Source organism: Sinocyclocheilus anshuiensis, unplaced genomic scaffold (genome assembly GCF_001515605.1).
Source record: "Sinocyclocheilus anshuiensis isolate Anshui unplaced genomic scaffold, SAMN03320099.WGS_v1.1 scaffold1425, whole genome shotgun sequence".
NCBI lineage: Eukaryota > Metazoa > Chordata > Actinopteri > Cypriniformes > Cyprinidae > Sinocyclocheilus > Sinocyclocheilus anshuiensis.
In genome coordinates this window covers 1,343,124-1,359,999 of record NW_015551044.1, presented here as the reverse complement: position 1 = coordinate 1,359,999, position 16,876 = coordinate 1,343,124, and the positions used below count along the sequence as shown (strand labels likewise).

The 16,876-nt window shown below is 36.6% G+C and overlaps 2 protein-coding genes across 2 annotated transcripts; both read right to left on the bottom strand.

Annotated features, from left to right (window-relative positions):
- Positions 1–984: 984 nt before the first annotated feature.
- On the bottom strand, positions 985–5,708 carry cdk9 (cyclin-dependent kinase 9 (CDC2-related kinase)). Its single transcript, XM_016451266.1, has 8 exons — positions 5,611–5,708; positions 5,137–5,250; positions 4,180–4,261; positions 3,978–4,068; positions 3,335–3,501; positions 3,028–3,199; positions 2,801–2,949; positions 985–1,944 (listed from the first exon to the last, which is right to left on the bottom strand). Exons 1-8 carry the CDS (start codon positions 5,649–5,651, stop codon positions 1,579–1,581), a joined length of 1,182 nt encoding a protein of 393 aa, XP_016306752.1. The 5' UTR covers positions 5,652–5,708; the 3' UTR covers positions 985–1,578.
- Positions 5,709–7,401: 1,693 nt separating this feature from the next.
- On the bottom strand, positions 7,402–16,345 carry fpgs (folylpolyglutamate synthase). Its single transcript, XM_016451293.1, has 13 exons — positions 16,072–16,345; positions 14,374–14,502; positions 13,738–13,893; positions 12,952–13,029; positions 12,636–12,697; positions 11,531–11,633; positions 11,371–11,448; positions 11,144–11,288; positions 10,992–11,072; positions 10,518–10,668; positions 8,860–8,935; positions 8,691–8,757; positions 7,402–7,961 (listed from the first exon to the last, which is right to left on the bottom strand). Exons 1-13 carry the CDS (start codon positions 16,195–16,197, stop codon positions 7,585–7,587), a joined length of 1,629 nt encoding a protein of 542 aa, XP_016306779.1. The 5' UTR covers positions 16,198–16,345; the 3' UTR covers positions 7,402–7,584.
- Between the last annotated feature and the right edge of the window lie 531 nt (positions 16,346–16,876).

The window sequence follows — 16,876 nt, the reverse complement described above, 5'->3', positions numbered from 1 at the left end:
GGAGTACTACATTCAACCAACACCAGGGAAGGCAGTTTTTGTCAGAGCCCTTGTTATTCTTAATTTTGACATTCATTTTCATTTTTACACCAGACATATATATCGGTTCAAAATATCGGTTATCGGTCTACTTGATCTGTAATAATCGGTATCGGCATCGGCCTTGAAAAACACATATCGGTCGACCCCTAATACAATATATAGGGATTAGTCTCCCTATCCCCTATATAGTGCAATCAACTACCATACAATATATAGGGATTATTGAATAAGTGAATGAGCGAGCGATTTCGGACACAGCTGAAGCCTGCTATATTTTTTTAGTAACCATCAGGCTGTTTTTGACTCTCAAAGTTTTGAATGTTTTCGCCGAACAGTCAGAGGAAAGCTTTAGCTGTATCCCTTCTAACCTTAACCGCCTTAGTGCTTTATGAGGCCCAGCACTAATTACTAATACTAATACATTAACATTGCAACGCTTCAAAATATAAATATAGTTGCATTACATATTTTCAGTGGCCTAACATGTAATCGTTTGTAATTGTTTGGCAGTGTATTCTTTCCAGTACTAGATGGTCGCATTTTCTAAAGGTTTGAGCACAAATGATTAGAAACTACTTAAATTATGATTCATTGTGATTAGGCGAGTTACTTTTTCCAAGTTAAAAGTTATACTAAACAGTAAAGTTTGTCTTACTTCTTGGCCCAACTGACCAGTCAGGGGATCTGGGGAACTTAAGAAGGTTTAAGGGGTACAAAATATTTAGTTTTGATTTGTTTAATCTTGACCTTTAAGTCTTTATTACCTGTAAGTTGTAAATTCTTATGAACACTTATACAAATGGATTTATTTGTGGGTGATATTTCATCCAGATCCAACCACAAATTTCTTTTTAGCGTTGAAACAAAAGCCGACTTATAGACACTTTTTTTCTCAGACAAGGTTCTCTCCACAATTACCCCCAGTCACAAAACAAAGGTGGGAAATGTGAAAGGTTTTATTAGTGTATTATACTTACAAGTAACTTATACACCAATATCCCAACAAAAACACATGATCTTACAAATAAAAACATCCTTAAAAAACTAAAGTAACAATCAAATCTGAAAAGATGACCAGGTGTTTAAATAATGGTTAATGGCTCTCCCAGACTAAACATATTTTCAGAAGTATTTTCAATGGGAAAAGCAGACTTGTATTCAACACTACACTGAATCTGTCTGAAAACATTACGTACACTTCTTTTTTCTCCCGCAATACACTGGCAGCACAATAAACTCATGCTGTTGTTGGATCAGCTCAGAATGGATTCTGTAATTCATATCAACTGAACTCATCTTATTAATGATCAGTATTTTTTTTTGTAATCTAGATAAAGCGTCTGTGAGTGCAAACACTAAACAACAGGAACTGTATCTGCCTGCTCCATTGATGTCCAACACAACACTGTGATGAAACACTAACTCAAGATATATGTGGAAATGTCTTATATTTTGTCATCAGGTGAGATCACTAAAGGTTCCTCCTATTCAATCAGAAGTCTCTCTCTCCTTCTTAATCACAGCCGGCCCGACAAATCAAAACACCCTGTCGAACTCTGATTGGCTGGTGGTGGCAGGGTTTCTGTTCTGATTGGCTGGCTGCTGGGGCATGTGACCTCTCCTGCGTGGCGGTGCCAGGTACTCAAACATGGAGGTGTTGTGTGTGGAGAGCATGTTTTTGAGGTCGGAGGGCATGGGGTCGGACCAGAAGAAGTCGTGGTTGAGAGCATCGTCGCTGTCTATTCTCTGAGCCGGATCCAGAACCAGCAGTCTGTCGATGAGGTCCAGAGCGTACGGGTCTTTCACATAAGCCTTCAGTCTGTCCTTCACCTTACGCTTCTGACCCTTAGGAAGCTCCATCTTCTGATACAGCTCATACTTCTTATCCACACCGGGCCAAACCTGAGACAGCACAGAATACAGACTTATAAATAAGACTTAAATATGAAACATGGATTCAAGTTTTACATTTATGATTTTTGTAGGATTTTATGATATTTAGTATGAATTCCAGTTTCATATTTATGCTTTTTGTTCTGATTTGATAAAATATGCAAAGTAACTTTTTTTTTTATTTAACATTTTTGTACTCATTTTGGTTAAATATAATCAAGTAAATAAAAATGTAATATTTAATTTAATAATTCAATAGTTTTATATTCATGCCTTTTGTACTTATGTTAAATATATGCAAATAAATATTTAAAAAGCCAACACGGATTTAAGTTCTATATTTATGATTTTACTCTTTTATTTATTTATTTTTTTGTTAAATATATGCATGGCTATGCACAAATTCACATGAATATTGTTAAATATATGCATGAATATACATGAATTCAAGTTTCATATTTATGCTTTTTGTACTCATTTTGTGAAATATGCTAACAGATAAATGTAAAAATTAGCATGGGCTTAAGCTTAATATTTGTTTTTGTATTAATTTCATGATAAATTTAAGCAAAAAAAAAAAAATGTATAAAATAAAATACCAATCCAGTTTCATATTTTTACTTTTTGTAGTTATTTTTTAAAAAATACAAACAAATAAAGAAAAAAATACTAGCATGTATTTGTATAATAATTAATTTTTAAGCTCTTCCTTATATTAATTTGAAAAAAAACGGATCAGAAGTGGAACTTTAGACACATTTGAACATGCAAATATTTAAAACATCATTTTGTGATCTGACCACCCAAAGTAGATGTAAAAACCATGTGTAAAGAGGTCTAAAGTATAGTTCTGTGTGTGTGTTACCTCAGGAGTAACAGAGCCACACAGCTGACTAATGAGGGTGAGCTGGTGCTGTTCTGTGTTGCCCTGCATGATGGGGCTTCTGGTCCACATCTCTGCCATGATACACCCTCCACCCCACAGATCTATGGGAGGCCCGTAGTCTCTCTCACCTAACAAAAAATAAATACTCACAGTGATAAAACAATCATTATATCCCACTACAAGTGTTTAAGATGTGTTTCACTTACCCAGCAGCAGTTCAGGCGGTCGATACCACAGTGTGACGACCCGGTTTGTGTAGCGGTTCCCCTGACTGTTCTTAGCCAAACTAAACGCTCTGGCCAATCCAAAATCAGCCAGCTTCAGAACACCTTCTCTGGTGATCAGAACATTAGCTGCTTTCATGTCTCTGTGGAGGATCTGACACAAACACACAATACTTCAGTCTGGGCCCTTACATCACAGTGACAACCCTGGGCCTGTTTCTTAGCCACATTTACATCAGATAATCTGGGAATATTACCAGGCAAACTGTAAGCGATCACATTGTCTCACCTTGTTTCTGTGTATGTAGTAGAGTCCGTTCAGCAGCATCTGCATCACCTTCTTAATCTCAGCCAGAGTGAATTTAACATTAGCGTTGCTCAGCAGTCCAGCGAGGTCGTGCTCACAGAAATCAAACACTAGATAGATGCTGCCCTTATAACGGTTAAACTGGGTGGCTGGAGAAGAAGAGACGAGAAAAATAAACTGTTATAATAATCCATAATCCTGCAATCAAAAGCAAGACAAAATGTAATTTAACACACTTTCTATTATTTGAAATAGGGTGAGTAACAGGAACTCTAGTCATAGTTACATGGACTCAACACTTTTTGAATAATGAATTTATGTGATTACTATGATTGTTATGATTATTATATGATTATGATTATTAGATGGTTATGTATTATATATGATTATGAGCAAAACAAAAAACAAAGTGTCTTTGACTTTTACAATTTCACTCATTTCGATGACTTTTCTGGGTCTGAAATTCACAATTTTAAAATTCCTTGATATTTCCAGATTGTCTATGACCGTGAGAATGTGGAGATAAGGACATTAATGCTTTTAAAGCCACATTTGCATGTAAAAAAACAGCAGATACACCATGGGAAGATTAAAAGTAAACACGAATTGTGTAGGTCTTCTTCACCTTTTGTCCTGCAGATCTCAATGAGGTTCACCACATTCTCATGTTTGAGCAGCTGTAAGATCTTGATTTCCCTCAGAGCAGTGATGGGAAACTGAGGAGAAGAGCACAAACACATTTAAATGTGTGACATCTGCATTTAAATCAAGAGTCCAATAACTGTATAACTTGATTTCTGTGTAGGATGGATGCTACATGTTCTCACCCCTTCTTTCTCATTCTCCATAAGTACTTTTTTTAAAGCCACCTTCTTCCCCGTCTGTCTGTGTTTGGCCTTGAACACCTCCCTACAGAGAGAAAACACATCAGTGAATCACTCAACCTTATAGGTAATCCAACCAGCAATCACTTTGGTTACTTCTAATCCAAAATAAAGCATAAAGTTTAAAGAAACAGTTCACCCAAAAATGACAATTTGCTTTATATTTACTCAGACTCACAGGTCATCCATCTTCATCAAAATCAGATTTGGAGAAATTTAGTATTACATCACTGATAAAAACATCACAATAATCCACACGACTCCAGTCCATCAGTTATTGTCCTGTGAGGTGAAAAGTTGTGTGTTAACTTGCAGAAAGCAAATCCACTGTGGCCTTTTAACTTTAAACCATCACGTCTGGCCAAAATATGAGTCCATAATCCATAATCTCTTCCTCCATTGGAAAAAGTCCATCCCCTGTTGTCCTCTCACATCAAAATCCACCCACATATGGTGCTTGATCTGTGCATATTTATCTCCTGATTCAGAGACTACTTTTTCACTGGAGACTTAGCCTTAGTCGGTTTTTTAGCAATAGTTTGAAGTTAAATACATCTTAATGATGGATTTGTTAATTACAAACAAGGATATTTTCACTTCACAAGACATTAATTGATGGACTGGAGTCGTGTGAATTACTTGTGGATTATGGTGATGTTTTTATCAGCTGTTTGGACTCTCATTCTGACGGCACCCATTCACTGCAGAGGATCCATTGGTGAGCAAGTGATGGAATGCTATATTTCTCCAAATCTGAAGAAGAAACAAACTATTCCTTTAATGACCCCTATAGACATTATTAGCCACTGTTTTCCTGACAGTGGATTACAACAGTAATAAAGGGATTAAATGTATATTACGGTTTATTTACGTATACAAGCATCAAATAGGATTACTCACCCGAAGGTGCCCTGGCCGATCTTCGCAAGCTTCTCATATTTGGAGAATTCATCACAGAAGGGAAACTCGACCCCATCATAGTATTTAGACATGATGGCGGTCTCTCTGTCCGGCCTAAACACACACAACATACACATTTTGTTTTTAAACACGATGAAGAGCTCTCTTTACCTTCTGCTGTTCTTACACTGAGCTAATTATAATTACAACACTCGTACAGACGCATTTTGGCAAATTTATGTTTTAAATACGACAATATTTAGTCTTTTAAGATGCTGTTTTGGTTGTGTGGGTGATTTCGTGTTCTTCATTCGGCCCCGACAAAGACAAAAACCAAACCCACACCGTTGTTTAAAAGACTAACTATATTTAAACAGTACAAATACGTGCTTGACATGTTAAAGATAAACAAAATCGAGTTTTTAATATTTTAAATGACTGATAAGACATAGAATATTATTAAAATATTCGTACTTATCCCCACCGCCGGAGCTTCCGGTTTTGTCGCGCTGCATCCTTGCTGTTCCTCTGCGGTCCGCAGGACAGATTCAACCGCGCCAAGAAAAACTCTACCGCCACCTGCCGCCCGAAAGATCCAGTTATTACATAAAGCTACTCTACAAATGTTTTTATTTGTAGATTTAAACATATTGTGATAAAACGTATTTTATCCGACAAAACCATACCTAAACTCATATCTCATTAACATAGGATAGAAAAACATTAAACATTATTATATGTAATAAGAATTGATACAATATAGACAAACTTGTTTGAATTTTTATTCATTTTTCATCTGGTATATACAATACATAAGTATTTTTAATAGCACCCTATGGCACTTTAAGACAAGAGCGGTATGATCTTTATTGATCAAAATTAATATTTAGTCACATTATTGTTATAATAATTATCCAATCTTTCATATATCCCAAAACCAAGTTAGCATGTTCAAAAATCCAGGCTGCATTTGAAAATAGCAGCTTGTTTCTAGATTATACACTCTCCTGTCTACTACAGTACATAAAATGCTACAAAAAATTAAATTACATTAAGATTCAAAACATAAGTCATATTTGACACCTCCAGTCCTCTGATGTATATACACGCACACAAAACACATTTTTATTCACTATGAACAGATGTGGGTACCGCAGTGTTGAAATGCTTTGAACATCGTTTTGCATCCACTTGTGAATGCAAACCTTCCCATGCATGTGTTAGAAATTACACATTAATATTACATTAGAGAACAATGTCTTATTTATGGCACAATTATTTCGGTGCAATAAAAAAAATGAAAATAAAAAAAATAACAAACACTGATGAACAGGACTTTCTATTTCATGAATGGAAAGATCCGGTTAAAAACACCAAAACTGTAGTGTAAAATAAAGAAGCTTACACAGAAAATGAACTGAATGCACTTTAAGTACTTCAAATTGAAGTATCCCAATAAAGTAAACAAACAGCTCAAGTAGATTCGGATTTATGTGCTTTTTACATAAACTGATGAACTGGTCCAATGCTCTTCGGGACGTAGAATGAATGGATTCAAGAAGAAAAGATTTCATCCATGATTTGCTGTGAATTTTGCAGTACATCTTCACAGAGTGAACTGCTGAAGGAATAGTTCACCCAAAAATTAAAACTAGCTGACAGTGTACTCGCCCTCGGGCCATCCAAGATGTAGCGGAGTTTGTTTGTTCATTAGATTTGGAGAATCTGTTTAGCATTACATCACTTGCTCAGCAATGGATCCTCAGCAGTGAATGGGTGCCGTCAGAATGACAGTCCAAACAGCTGATAAAAACATCACAATAATCCACAAGTAATCCACACCACTCCAGTCCATCAGTTAACATCGTGTGAAGGAAAAGATGCATGATTATAAGAAACAAATCCACTATTAAGACAATTTAGCTTTAAACCTTTGATTTCAGCTAAAATATGAGTCTATAATATTGCTTTCTGCAGTGAAAAAGTTGTCTCGTCTGAATCAGGTAAAAAACATGCACAGCTCAAGCACCGTTTACTAGCCAAAACAGCCTAAAACAGTACTAAAAAAATGTTGTTTCAAGTTAAAACGCCTTCATGATGAATTTTCTCACAAACATTCAGCTTTTTTCCTCACAAGACGTTAACTGATGGACTGGATTGGTGTATATTACTTGTGGATTATTGTGATTTTATCAGCTGTTTGGACTCTCATTCTGATGGCACCCATTCACTGCAGAGGATCCATTGGTGAATTTCTCTAAATCTGTTCTGATGAAGGAACAAATTCATCTATATCTTAGATGGTCTGAGGGTGAGTAAACTTTAAGCAAATTTTTATTTTTGGGTGAACTACTCCTTTGAGTACTGGGACAGAGGGTTCAGGCACTAGGTGGCGCACTTGCTGTGTTTGGCTGGATGTCTGGCACTGCAGACACATACATATGTCTGTTATGAGTTTAAAGCAGGGTCCAAGTGTTTTAAAGCCCCTCCCACCAGGTGTAAACTACCTGTGATGAGGACGTGTATGTTTACAGCCTCTCGTAGCAGAGCGGCTTTCGCATTTATGCTAGGTTTAACGGGTATGACACATTTGTTTGGGTCTGACAGTACCGAGTCTCTTCCCTGACTGATCCACTGCAGAGCGCTGAGGATGCAGGGAAACACCAGTGTGTCCCTGTGTCTTTCTGCCACCAATGGCAAACCGCCTCCGATCAGAAGCTCCGCCTCTGGCTTCTCCTCCTGGCCATTCAGAACACGCCAGCTCTGCTGGTTGTCCAGGCAACGTGTGAGCATGTTCTCCACAGAAACATTAAAGTTCTGTTGGTCTGAAGGACAGAGTGTGTTATTAAAATGCAGAATGCAAATAAACCTTCTTGTAATGCAGCATTCTAACCAAAATAAAATCTTTTAAGTGATTTATCTGAAACAATCTTCATGTAAAATTATCAAGAATCTCACAAAAACTCAACATAACAGCACGAGGGAGTTCATTCTAATAGTCTGATGTTAATTTTGCTAAGTAAACAACTCAATAATCTAAAAAGCAAAAAATACAAAGGAAACGCTTACAAATATTGGATATAAAAGCACATTTTAAATGAGTTTCCTAAACTATTTTATCAATGTTTCAATATTAAATAAAAAAATTAATTCATAATCATGTAATTCAGTATCGTTTAATTAAACTTGAATTACATTTTTTTTATAAATTCAATCCAAATAAAATGTATTTATTTAATAATATATATATATATATATCGTTGCACTGCTTTTCGGGATAGCCTGATTGTGATATTTTGGCCAATACATCTATAAAGGCAAAATCTAGAAAGCCTTCATCATCGATCTTCATGCTAAAAGTTCAATTCATCCATAAAATGTTGCCTAGTTAGTCAGCACTCTTAAGACATCTTAAAACTGGGATAAAATCACCAAAAATTTGTTCCTGAACCACTCAAAACATCTATCATCACCTCTTATTGATTGACTAGATCTCATATCATCTTGTGCGTCTGGATCTCTTACACAGGACGGTGGCTGGAAGCATCTCTTACCTGCATTACAGGTCGCTATGGCCTCTGTGATGTTTGGACAGAACACGGCAAAATCAAAAAAACAGGGCTATAACAAAGAACAATCGTTAGAATGCTAATAATACAAACAAACATGAGTCTGGTTGGCTTAGTGCAGATTAATATGATTAAAAAGTGTGAAATAACTCACTACGAGCAGTTTGAGCATAGCACCACAGTCTCTCTCTCCTGTAGCGTTGAATAAGAGGACCCTCACCACCGGACCCCTACAAACACAAAGAGCATTAAACACCAACGCTGTCTGCTGATACACACAATTCAAGATCCACTGTTTGGCTCCACTGAATATATTCTCGAGTTTCTACTACATGTCTTTAGATTTGCATTTAAACCTTTCAGTTTTAAAGTTACAAACATAGAAGTATTTTAGAAAACAGATCGTTTTGGTCCTTATTTACATTTGCACAGTTGCATTATGCAGATGCTTTTATCTAAAACAACTTACACAGCATTCAATGTATACATGTATTTTATCAGTTCACAGCTTCCCCGGGAATGGAACCCATGACCCGGCGGTAAAGGGATAGTTCACCCAAAAATGAAAAATTCTGGTATTAATTACTCACCTTCATGTTGTTCCATCTTCTGAAAACAAATTAAGATATTTTTGATGAAATCCGAGAGCTCTCTGACCCTGCATAGACAGCAACACAACTGAAACGTTCAAGGCCCAGAAAGGTAGTAAGGACATCGTTAAAATAGTCCATGTGACATCAGTGATTCAACCGTAATGTTATGAAGCTACGAGAATACTTTATGTGCACAAAGAAAACAAAAATAATGACTTAATTCAACTATTTTTTCTGATGTCACAGACTATTTTACCGATGTCCTTGCTATGTTTCTGTGCCTTGATCGTGGTAGTTTCCTTGCTGTCTATGGGAGGGTCAGAGAGCTCTCAGATTTTATCAAAAATATCTTAAAGGGGTCATATGATGTTGGTAAAAAGAACATTATTTAGTGTATTTGGTGTAATGAAATGTGTCGCGCCGTGTAAACATAAAACCATGTCTGCATTTGTGATCGGAGAAATGACAAACAACAACAAGCGCTACTCTACACTGCTCAAAACTCACGTTTGAATCGTCAGTGGCAAATTCTTTTAATATGAAAACGTACTTACAGGCTGTGAGTCAGAAATGCCAGACTGTCCTTGCAAAGTTGGAACTGCCCAACTTTATAGAAAACAGCCTTCCCAGGATCAAGAACCAGCTCCTCCATAAAATGTGCTGCACACATCTGAATAATTGGGTTGAAGTGTTCTGGAACTGTGTTGTAAATACAACTTAACCACTGATTTCTAGTCGTGTCCTCTTTTGGAAGGCCAAACAAAGTATTTTCGCTTTCGCAACAAAACACACAGCATCTTCACAACATGGCGGCTGCAGCAACAATGAAGTTACGCCTCCTTCCATTTGGGGGGCATTATGCAAATCTTCCCACATCATGACGTAGACGTGGGGGCATGTTTAAATGAGGCGTTTTAGGAGTGCGTGGATGAATCTTAACTTTTATAAAGAATATCTCTTTGGGTTTGAGACTTTAGTCTTTGCAACTTTAGGGATCTTATCTATTCACGAACAGCTTGTAACACTCCAAAGAGAAAGGAAAACTTGAAATCGCATCATATGATCCCTTTAAATTGTGTTCCGAAGATGAACAGAGGTCTTACGGGTTTGGAACGGCCCGAGGGCGAGTAATTAATGGCAGAATTTTTAATTTGGGGTGAACTATCCCTTTAATAACACCATGCTCTACTGTCTGAGTAAAAGAGGAAGGCCTTCTCACCCTGCATTTCTCTCATGTTGTGGTGCGATCTCATTGAACCAGCGGACACAGGCCTGCATGCTGCGTGTGGTATGAGCTCCGTCCAGGAAATACGTCACAGGACCGTGTTTTAGTGTTTGATTGCGCCCAGGCCACTCAGTCTCAGCAAGACCTGTGAAAACATCATATATATATTACCTACAACTGCTAAATGCACTATGACCTTTCCAAGACTGTGATTTAGTAATTTTGTAACCGTAGTGATTAAATATCAGGACAAGTAACCAAAAGGCTGCAAGTTCAAATCTCAAAAGTGGCCATTTTAATTACATATTTGAGAAAGTATTTGTGCATGAAATAGATACATTTTAAAATGCAGCAATAACATCCCTGTCTCTTGCTTGTTGCTGCCTATGTAGGCAGCACACATCAAAGCAGTTCACTAGGTTTCAAAAATGAGCTTTTAATTGGGCTGTATAGTGTGTTTTTCCAGACCTTTTATCATTGCAGGACTGGGCTGGAAGGCTGGAGCTGGACTCACACCACTGAACTCCACTGGAGATGATGATGCGGGATCTGAGGAACAAACAGCTGATTAAAAACACAAACAGAGGTATGTGAACTAACCCACAGTCAGAAACACGCACCTGTGAGGAAGTGTCTCTGCAGCCAGGTGTGTGAGAGCTGTAGAGCCAGAGAAGCGTTACTGCGCTGATGATGACCAGCTAAACCCAACCTGAGCGAACCCTCGCTCTGATACTTCTCCAGATCAGGACACACTGATAACGAACACTGAGAGAGAAACAGAGAACAATGCGAGCAAATTAACTACATTTTGAATTGTGTATTTGAAGTGCATGTTTGTATTTCTCACCCCAATTTCTTCTGCTCTCTCTTGAAGCACCTTCTTCGGCCCATCAGGCTGTTTGACTGTGAATGCAGGAACTCCTGGCTGCAATAAACACATTCACTAAAAATCCTCTTAACATGCAAAGTTTTGAATTCTTTTTCACACAAGAGCCACAAAAATTCACCTTAAAAATCCCTCCTTTCTGCCAGGCAATTTTCTCAATGGTGTCTCCCAGTATGCTGGTGTGATCTATGCCTAAAGAGGAGATGCCACACACCCAGGGACGCCTAGGAAAAACATTTTAATAAATTAAACCTCAATCACCTTTATAGTGAAGCGTATCATTTCTGTCCCATTAGCAGCACCAAATGCAAACACAAAATAATGATTTTCAACAAAAACATCCACCTGGATAGTTGAAAAATCGTAGATATTATACACATCACCTTTAACCGTGTCATTTCATCCCTCGACAACCTTCCCATTATTAATACAGGGTTTGTAGGTTCAGTTTTGTAGTACTTTAATGATTACAAAATATTATCACACTAAACGGAACTCGTATGAAAAATCTTACAGAAGTGATTCAACTTGTATGAATTAGGTCTGTATTTTAGGTCTGAATTAGGCTTGTATGTATTTGTTTCTTACAAACACACAGCTTTTCACTTCAAGACGTTAACTGATGGACTGGAGTCATGTGGATTATTGTGATGTTATTAACAGCAGTTTGGACTCTCATTCTGACACCACCCATTTACTGCAGAGCATCCATTGGTGAGCAAGTGATGTAATGCTAAATTTCTTCAAATCTGTTCTGATGAAGAAACAAACTCATCTACATCTTGGATGGTGAGTAATTGTTCAGCAAATTTTCATTTTTGTGTGAACTATTCCTTTAATGTTTTAGAAAGATTCTGTGTGCAACTAAAGCGAAGGTGTTTTTGAATAAAGACAAGCTGTCATTATTATGTATTCTTGAGCATAAGATCATATAAAATGCAGAGCGAGATGATTTCTTTATTTTCACGACCACTGATTGGTTCATATTGTCAGTCAGGATCATTACTGATAGGATCAAAAAAACTCATGAAGAATGCGATCAATGATTGGCTGATACGAGAGGAATTTGTCACGCTTGAATTATGAAAAGCCAAACGAATGGATATTAAATGGAGTTCACACTAGAATAATGAGGCACAAAGAGAGTATTAGACACGCTACACTGAAGCAGACGGGAGAGAGACAGTAAAAACTCAGATACTCCAGGCTAAATAGTGCTGTGATACCTGATGATATTTGTGCAGTCATACGCTCCACCGATCCCAACCTCAAAGACAGCCAAATCAACCTGCACAGGGGCAGAGACATAGACAGAGAATTTAGGTGAAGGTTAATAATCTTAAGCATTTATAATAAAAGACAATGATCTCGGAGACAAAATAATTAAACTTTGACATTGCTGATAAGATAACAGAGTACTAAAAAACAAGCAGTAGATCACTATCAAATTAGTTGATCTGATATGTAGGTTTCATTACAGGCTCAACTGTTGTAATAAAATGATTACATTTACAGATAATACAGTTCAGTAATGTTGCTCACCTTCTCCTGCAGAAAGATGTGAAAGGCCAAGATGGTGAGAAAGCGGAAATAAGCAGGCATGCTACCACCATGGGCATCCTGAAAAGTTAAACCCAAATGTTATGACAAAGAAAGCCTTTAAAAATCACTCATATCACAGCTGTACATTGCCATTTATGAAGGATACATGGATGCAGATCTTCAAAGAGACATTTTAGGTTCTGGTGTTTGAACAAACGGCACTGTTTCTTTCCTCACATGATTGACATACTGTTGCGATTATGCAATTACATGACCAGACGCCTCACATTTACACTTAACACAATTAACATGGAACAGATGCGAATGTAACAGAGCAGCCAGCAGGAAACATGCACTCCTTTCATAGGAATTAAAGCATTAAAACTCAAGAACCAGATCATTGTTTAAAGCTACCACTTCTTCACAAATGCACAAGTAAATCTTGTAAATTGTGTTTAATTAAATTTTTTCCTTGAAGGTTTCTTGCATTAAAATCATTCGTAAAACTCTATATGCAATTATTGATATGTGGAGGTTAGCTGATCACAATAGTGATTGTGATTTGAATATATTAATATTTGCATGTATTAACATATTTCACACTATCATCATATGTTATGTGTTTAGGATTGTCTCATAACCATCATAATTCATGACTGTGCCATTTTTACCATTCGTTTTCAAAATGTCTGGTCTGGTATATAAACAACTTAGGAAGAAGTTTAAGTAGTGAATGTTAGAGAATGCCTACATTGCGTATTGACTTAAAAACACCATCCGTCTCACCTTTGTCTCCTCCAGTCGACAATACACCTGCCAGAAGTATTTGGTGAAAAGCTCTTTTCCTATTGGCTGCCCGTTGATTCTGATTCGCTCTCTCACTTGCACCAAATGAGGTGAACTAAAGAGAGAATGCAGAAAACAAACAATACACAAATCAAGCTACACAATAAAGATAACACAGTCAATGTTTTGCATTTGAATGTGGATTTTTATTTTAAATTCGACAAATATTCGAAATTCAAAATTTTTTTTGACAGCCCTAATAGTTTTTTAATATACAAAAATATACAAAAGCTAAAGCAATGTGCTTACAGAGATTTGATGTATGCATGCACACTGACATTTATTGATGCATTTAAAAACACTGATATATAAAAATGTAAATTATTTTTACACAATGTTGTCCTAATTCATTAAAAATATCTGATAACAGAAATTGTATAATATCCGCTCACTAAGCTGCCAATTAAATCTCTTAATCAGCCAAGGATGAATGATTATTGGCTGAGACTGATATCAAAATGCACAAATAACATTAATGCAGTTACTGTGATATAAAAGCTCTCCTACAGTCATATAATGATTTTGGTCATACCATTCACTCCAGTCATGAGTATTTTAGTGTTGTGACGCTGATACCTTGAGTCCTGCCCGCTGGAGGAAGCCTCTCATGGCCTGCAGCTGGAGCTCAGGATGACCTCTCTCTCTCTTCACCTGCTCCAGAGCGCTGGCGTTTGTCTGGAGGGTGTTGAGGGTGCAAACCGCATCCTGAAACACATTCATAATGCTACAGGATCTCAAAGATTTCATGCCATCTCAAACACCAGCTCTGGAGCTCACAAAACTCTCATGTTTACATCCAATCCAGATTTACAGCTCGCTATATAAGTGTAATTTTGAGCTGATATTCAGAGAATAGCCAGATGTCCATGTGAAGCTTTAGCCTCTACAAAATGAGGCTTTACTCTTGCTTTACTAACAAAAACTGAACTTCTGAACTCTTTCATAATATTTAGTCAATGTTTAGCCAGAATATCTGGTTAATGTAGTACAATCATATTACAAATGACAACCTAATATGTTTTATTGCTGAATGTTTTGGTTGGTTGGCAAAAGTGATCTGATGAATCATACGAGGCAAAATATAATCGCATATATTGACAATCACTTATTAACAAAATAGAACATGCTTAGTAAAGGCAAATCTAGTCCTGACACCATAACAAATCTGAGGAAATCTCAGAAACAAAATTCTAAAAATCTAAGATATGCAAGTAGTTTAATAAACGTGAATATTAAAATGCTTTCATGTTCTTATTTAAAAAAACTTCTACTATACCATGTACATAATTACATAAAATATAAGCAAAGCATTCAGTAATTGTTATTTTACTGTCTTTTTTGTATTTCCCTTCATGTCCTATATTTCGAATATAAGAGTTAGGTTTAATAAATTCAAAACCTTGACAAATTATCTAGTTTCAAGAAAATCTATATAATCTCCTACATTTTTTTAACCTTAAAGAAATAAATTCTGCATTTTGTCAGTATTCCAAATGTTAACAATTCTACCAATAAATCTTTTGTGACACTGACTAATAATACTTGGTCAGATTTGACATCTACTGTATCAACCATCACCTAATTATCTAATAAACAAACAATAAACAAACATAAGAGATACAAGAAGCTTAATAATGAACAAAACTGGATCTTTCTTGGCCTTTATGAAAGTATGCAGAATATATGGCAAGCTGTTTTCACAGCTATTGCTTAAAATAACTAGTGCCCATTTATGTTAATTATTTTAAAACACTAGTAAACAATCCAATTGGGACATTATTACACGATTATTCATTCAATTCTAGAACTAATTTCTTTGCTATCATCCAAACAGTGACAACTTTCTATTCATTTGTTATTGGTAACAACTTGCGCTTTGTTACCAGTAACAGTTGCTTGTAATTACCTGTGACTAGAAGCAAAGAAAAAAGTTGTATCTCATAAATAAATGCTAATAACACTTTATTAATAGAAAGTTTGCTATAGATAAATGTTATACGGCTTGCCATAAGAATATGTATTGACCTCAATGGAACGCGCTCATTACGCGGAAAAAAATTGCCGCGCTTTGATTTTAAACTCTAACGGTTTATGTAACAACTGTCACTTATGAATCAGCAGCGTGTGCTGAATTTACTGCGTTATTTTAACCGAGCCCAAAAAATAAAACTTCCAGCCAAAAGTCCAAACAAAAGCGCACAAACTCAACAATTATTGTTAATAATTTCCATATATAGAGTACACATAATAACATATGGACGCAGTATGCGTTACCTGGTAGTCCATTCTTCGGAACCGCGGAGCAGCTTTGGTGCTGGAGAGTCTCGCTGACAGCTCGGTGATTTTGGTCCAGTGTCTACACGCGCGCAAACGCCCCAGCACGCGGAACAGGCGCAGCATGGTGACCCAGAGAGAGCAGGAAGCGGCTCCTAATTTGGGGAGTTTTCCTGTCAACACGGAACTCTAGCGTCATGCCACGCCTCCTTCCGGCTCACCGTACAGACTCACTACTGTTTACTATCGCCAGCGCGTTTCTCTGGGTTGCCATGCAGTGCTGCTAAACGCTTCTCTTCTTCTTCTTCCTCTGATGTTTATTGGCGGTTTTGGCAAACCAACTTAAAGGTGCATTACCGCCACCTACTGATCTGGACTGTGGAGTGAACAGATTTGGTAGAGAGAAGGATTATATATTATATTAAAAAAAAACAAAAAAAAAACTTATATTTTATATATATATATACCATAATTACAATTTATATTCTTTCCATATTTCCTGTCCATTTTGTCAGTATTCCAAATGTTAACAATTCTACCAATAAATCTTTTGTGACACTGACTAATAATACTTGGTCAGATTTGACATCTACTGTATCAACCATCACCTAATTATCTAATAAACAAACAATAAACAAACATAAGAGATACAAGAAGCTTAATAATGAACAAAACTGGATCTTTCTTGGCCTTTATGAAAGTATGCAGAATATATGGCAAGCTGTTTTCACAGCTATTGCTTAAAATAACTAGTGCCCATTTATGTTAATTATTTTAAAACACTAGTAAACAATCCAATTGGGAC

Bases quoted from the DNA above. Each gene is read 5' to 3' on its own strand.
- fpgs (XM_016451293.1), bottom strand. From the start codon at position 16,197: ATGCTGCGCCTGTTCCGCGTGCTGGGGCGTTTGCGCGCGTGTAGACAC. The intron at 8,936-10,517 runs GTGAGAAGGCCT...TTGTGTTTGTAG, and splicing joins CAACATGAGAGAAATGCAGG to GGGTCCGGTGGTGAGGGTCC. The intron at 7,962-8,690 runs GTAAGAGATGCT...TCTGTCCTTCAG, and splicing joins CATAGCGACCTGTAATGCAG to ACCAACAGAACTTTAATGTT.
- cdk9 (XM_016451266.1), bottom strand. From the start codon at position 5,651: ATGCAGCGCGACAAAACCGGAAGCTCCGGCGGTGGGGATAA. The intron at 4,069-4,179 runs GTGAGAACATGT...TCTTCTCCTCAG, and splicing joins TGGAGAATGAGAAAGAAGGG to TTTCCCATCACTGCTCTGAG. The intron at 3,200-3,334 runs GTGAGACAATGT...TGTTTGTGTCAG, and splicing joins ACTACATACACAGAAACAAG to ATCCTCCACAGAGACATGAA.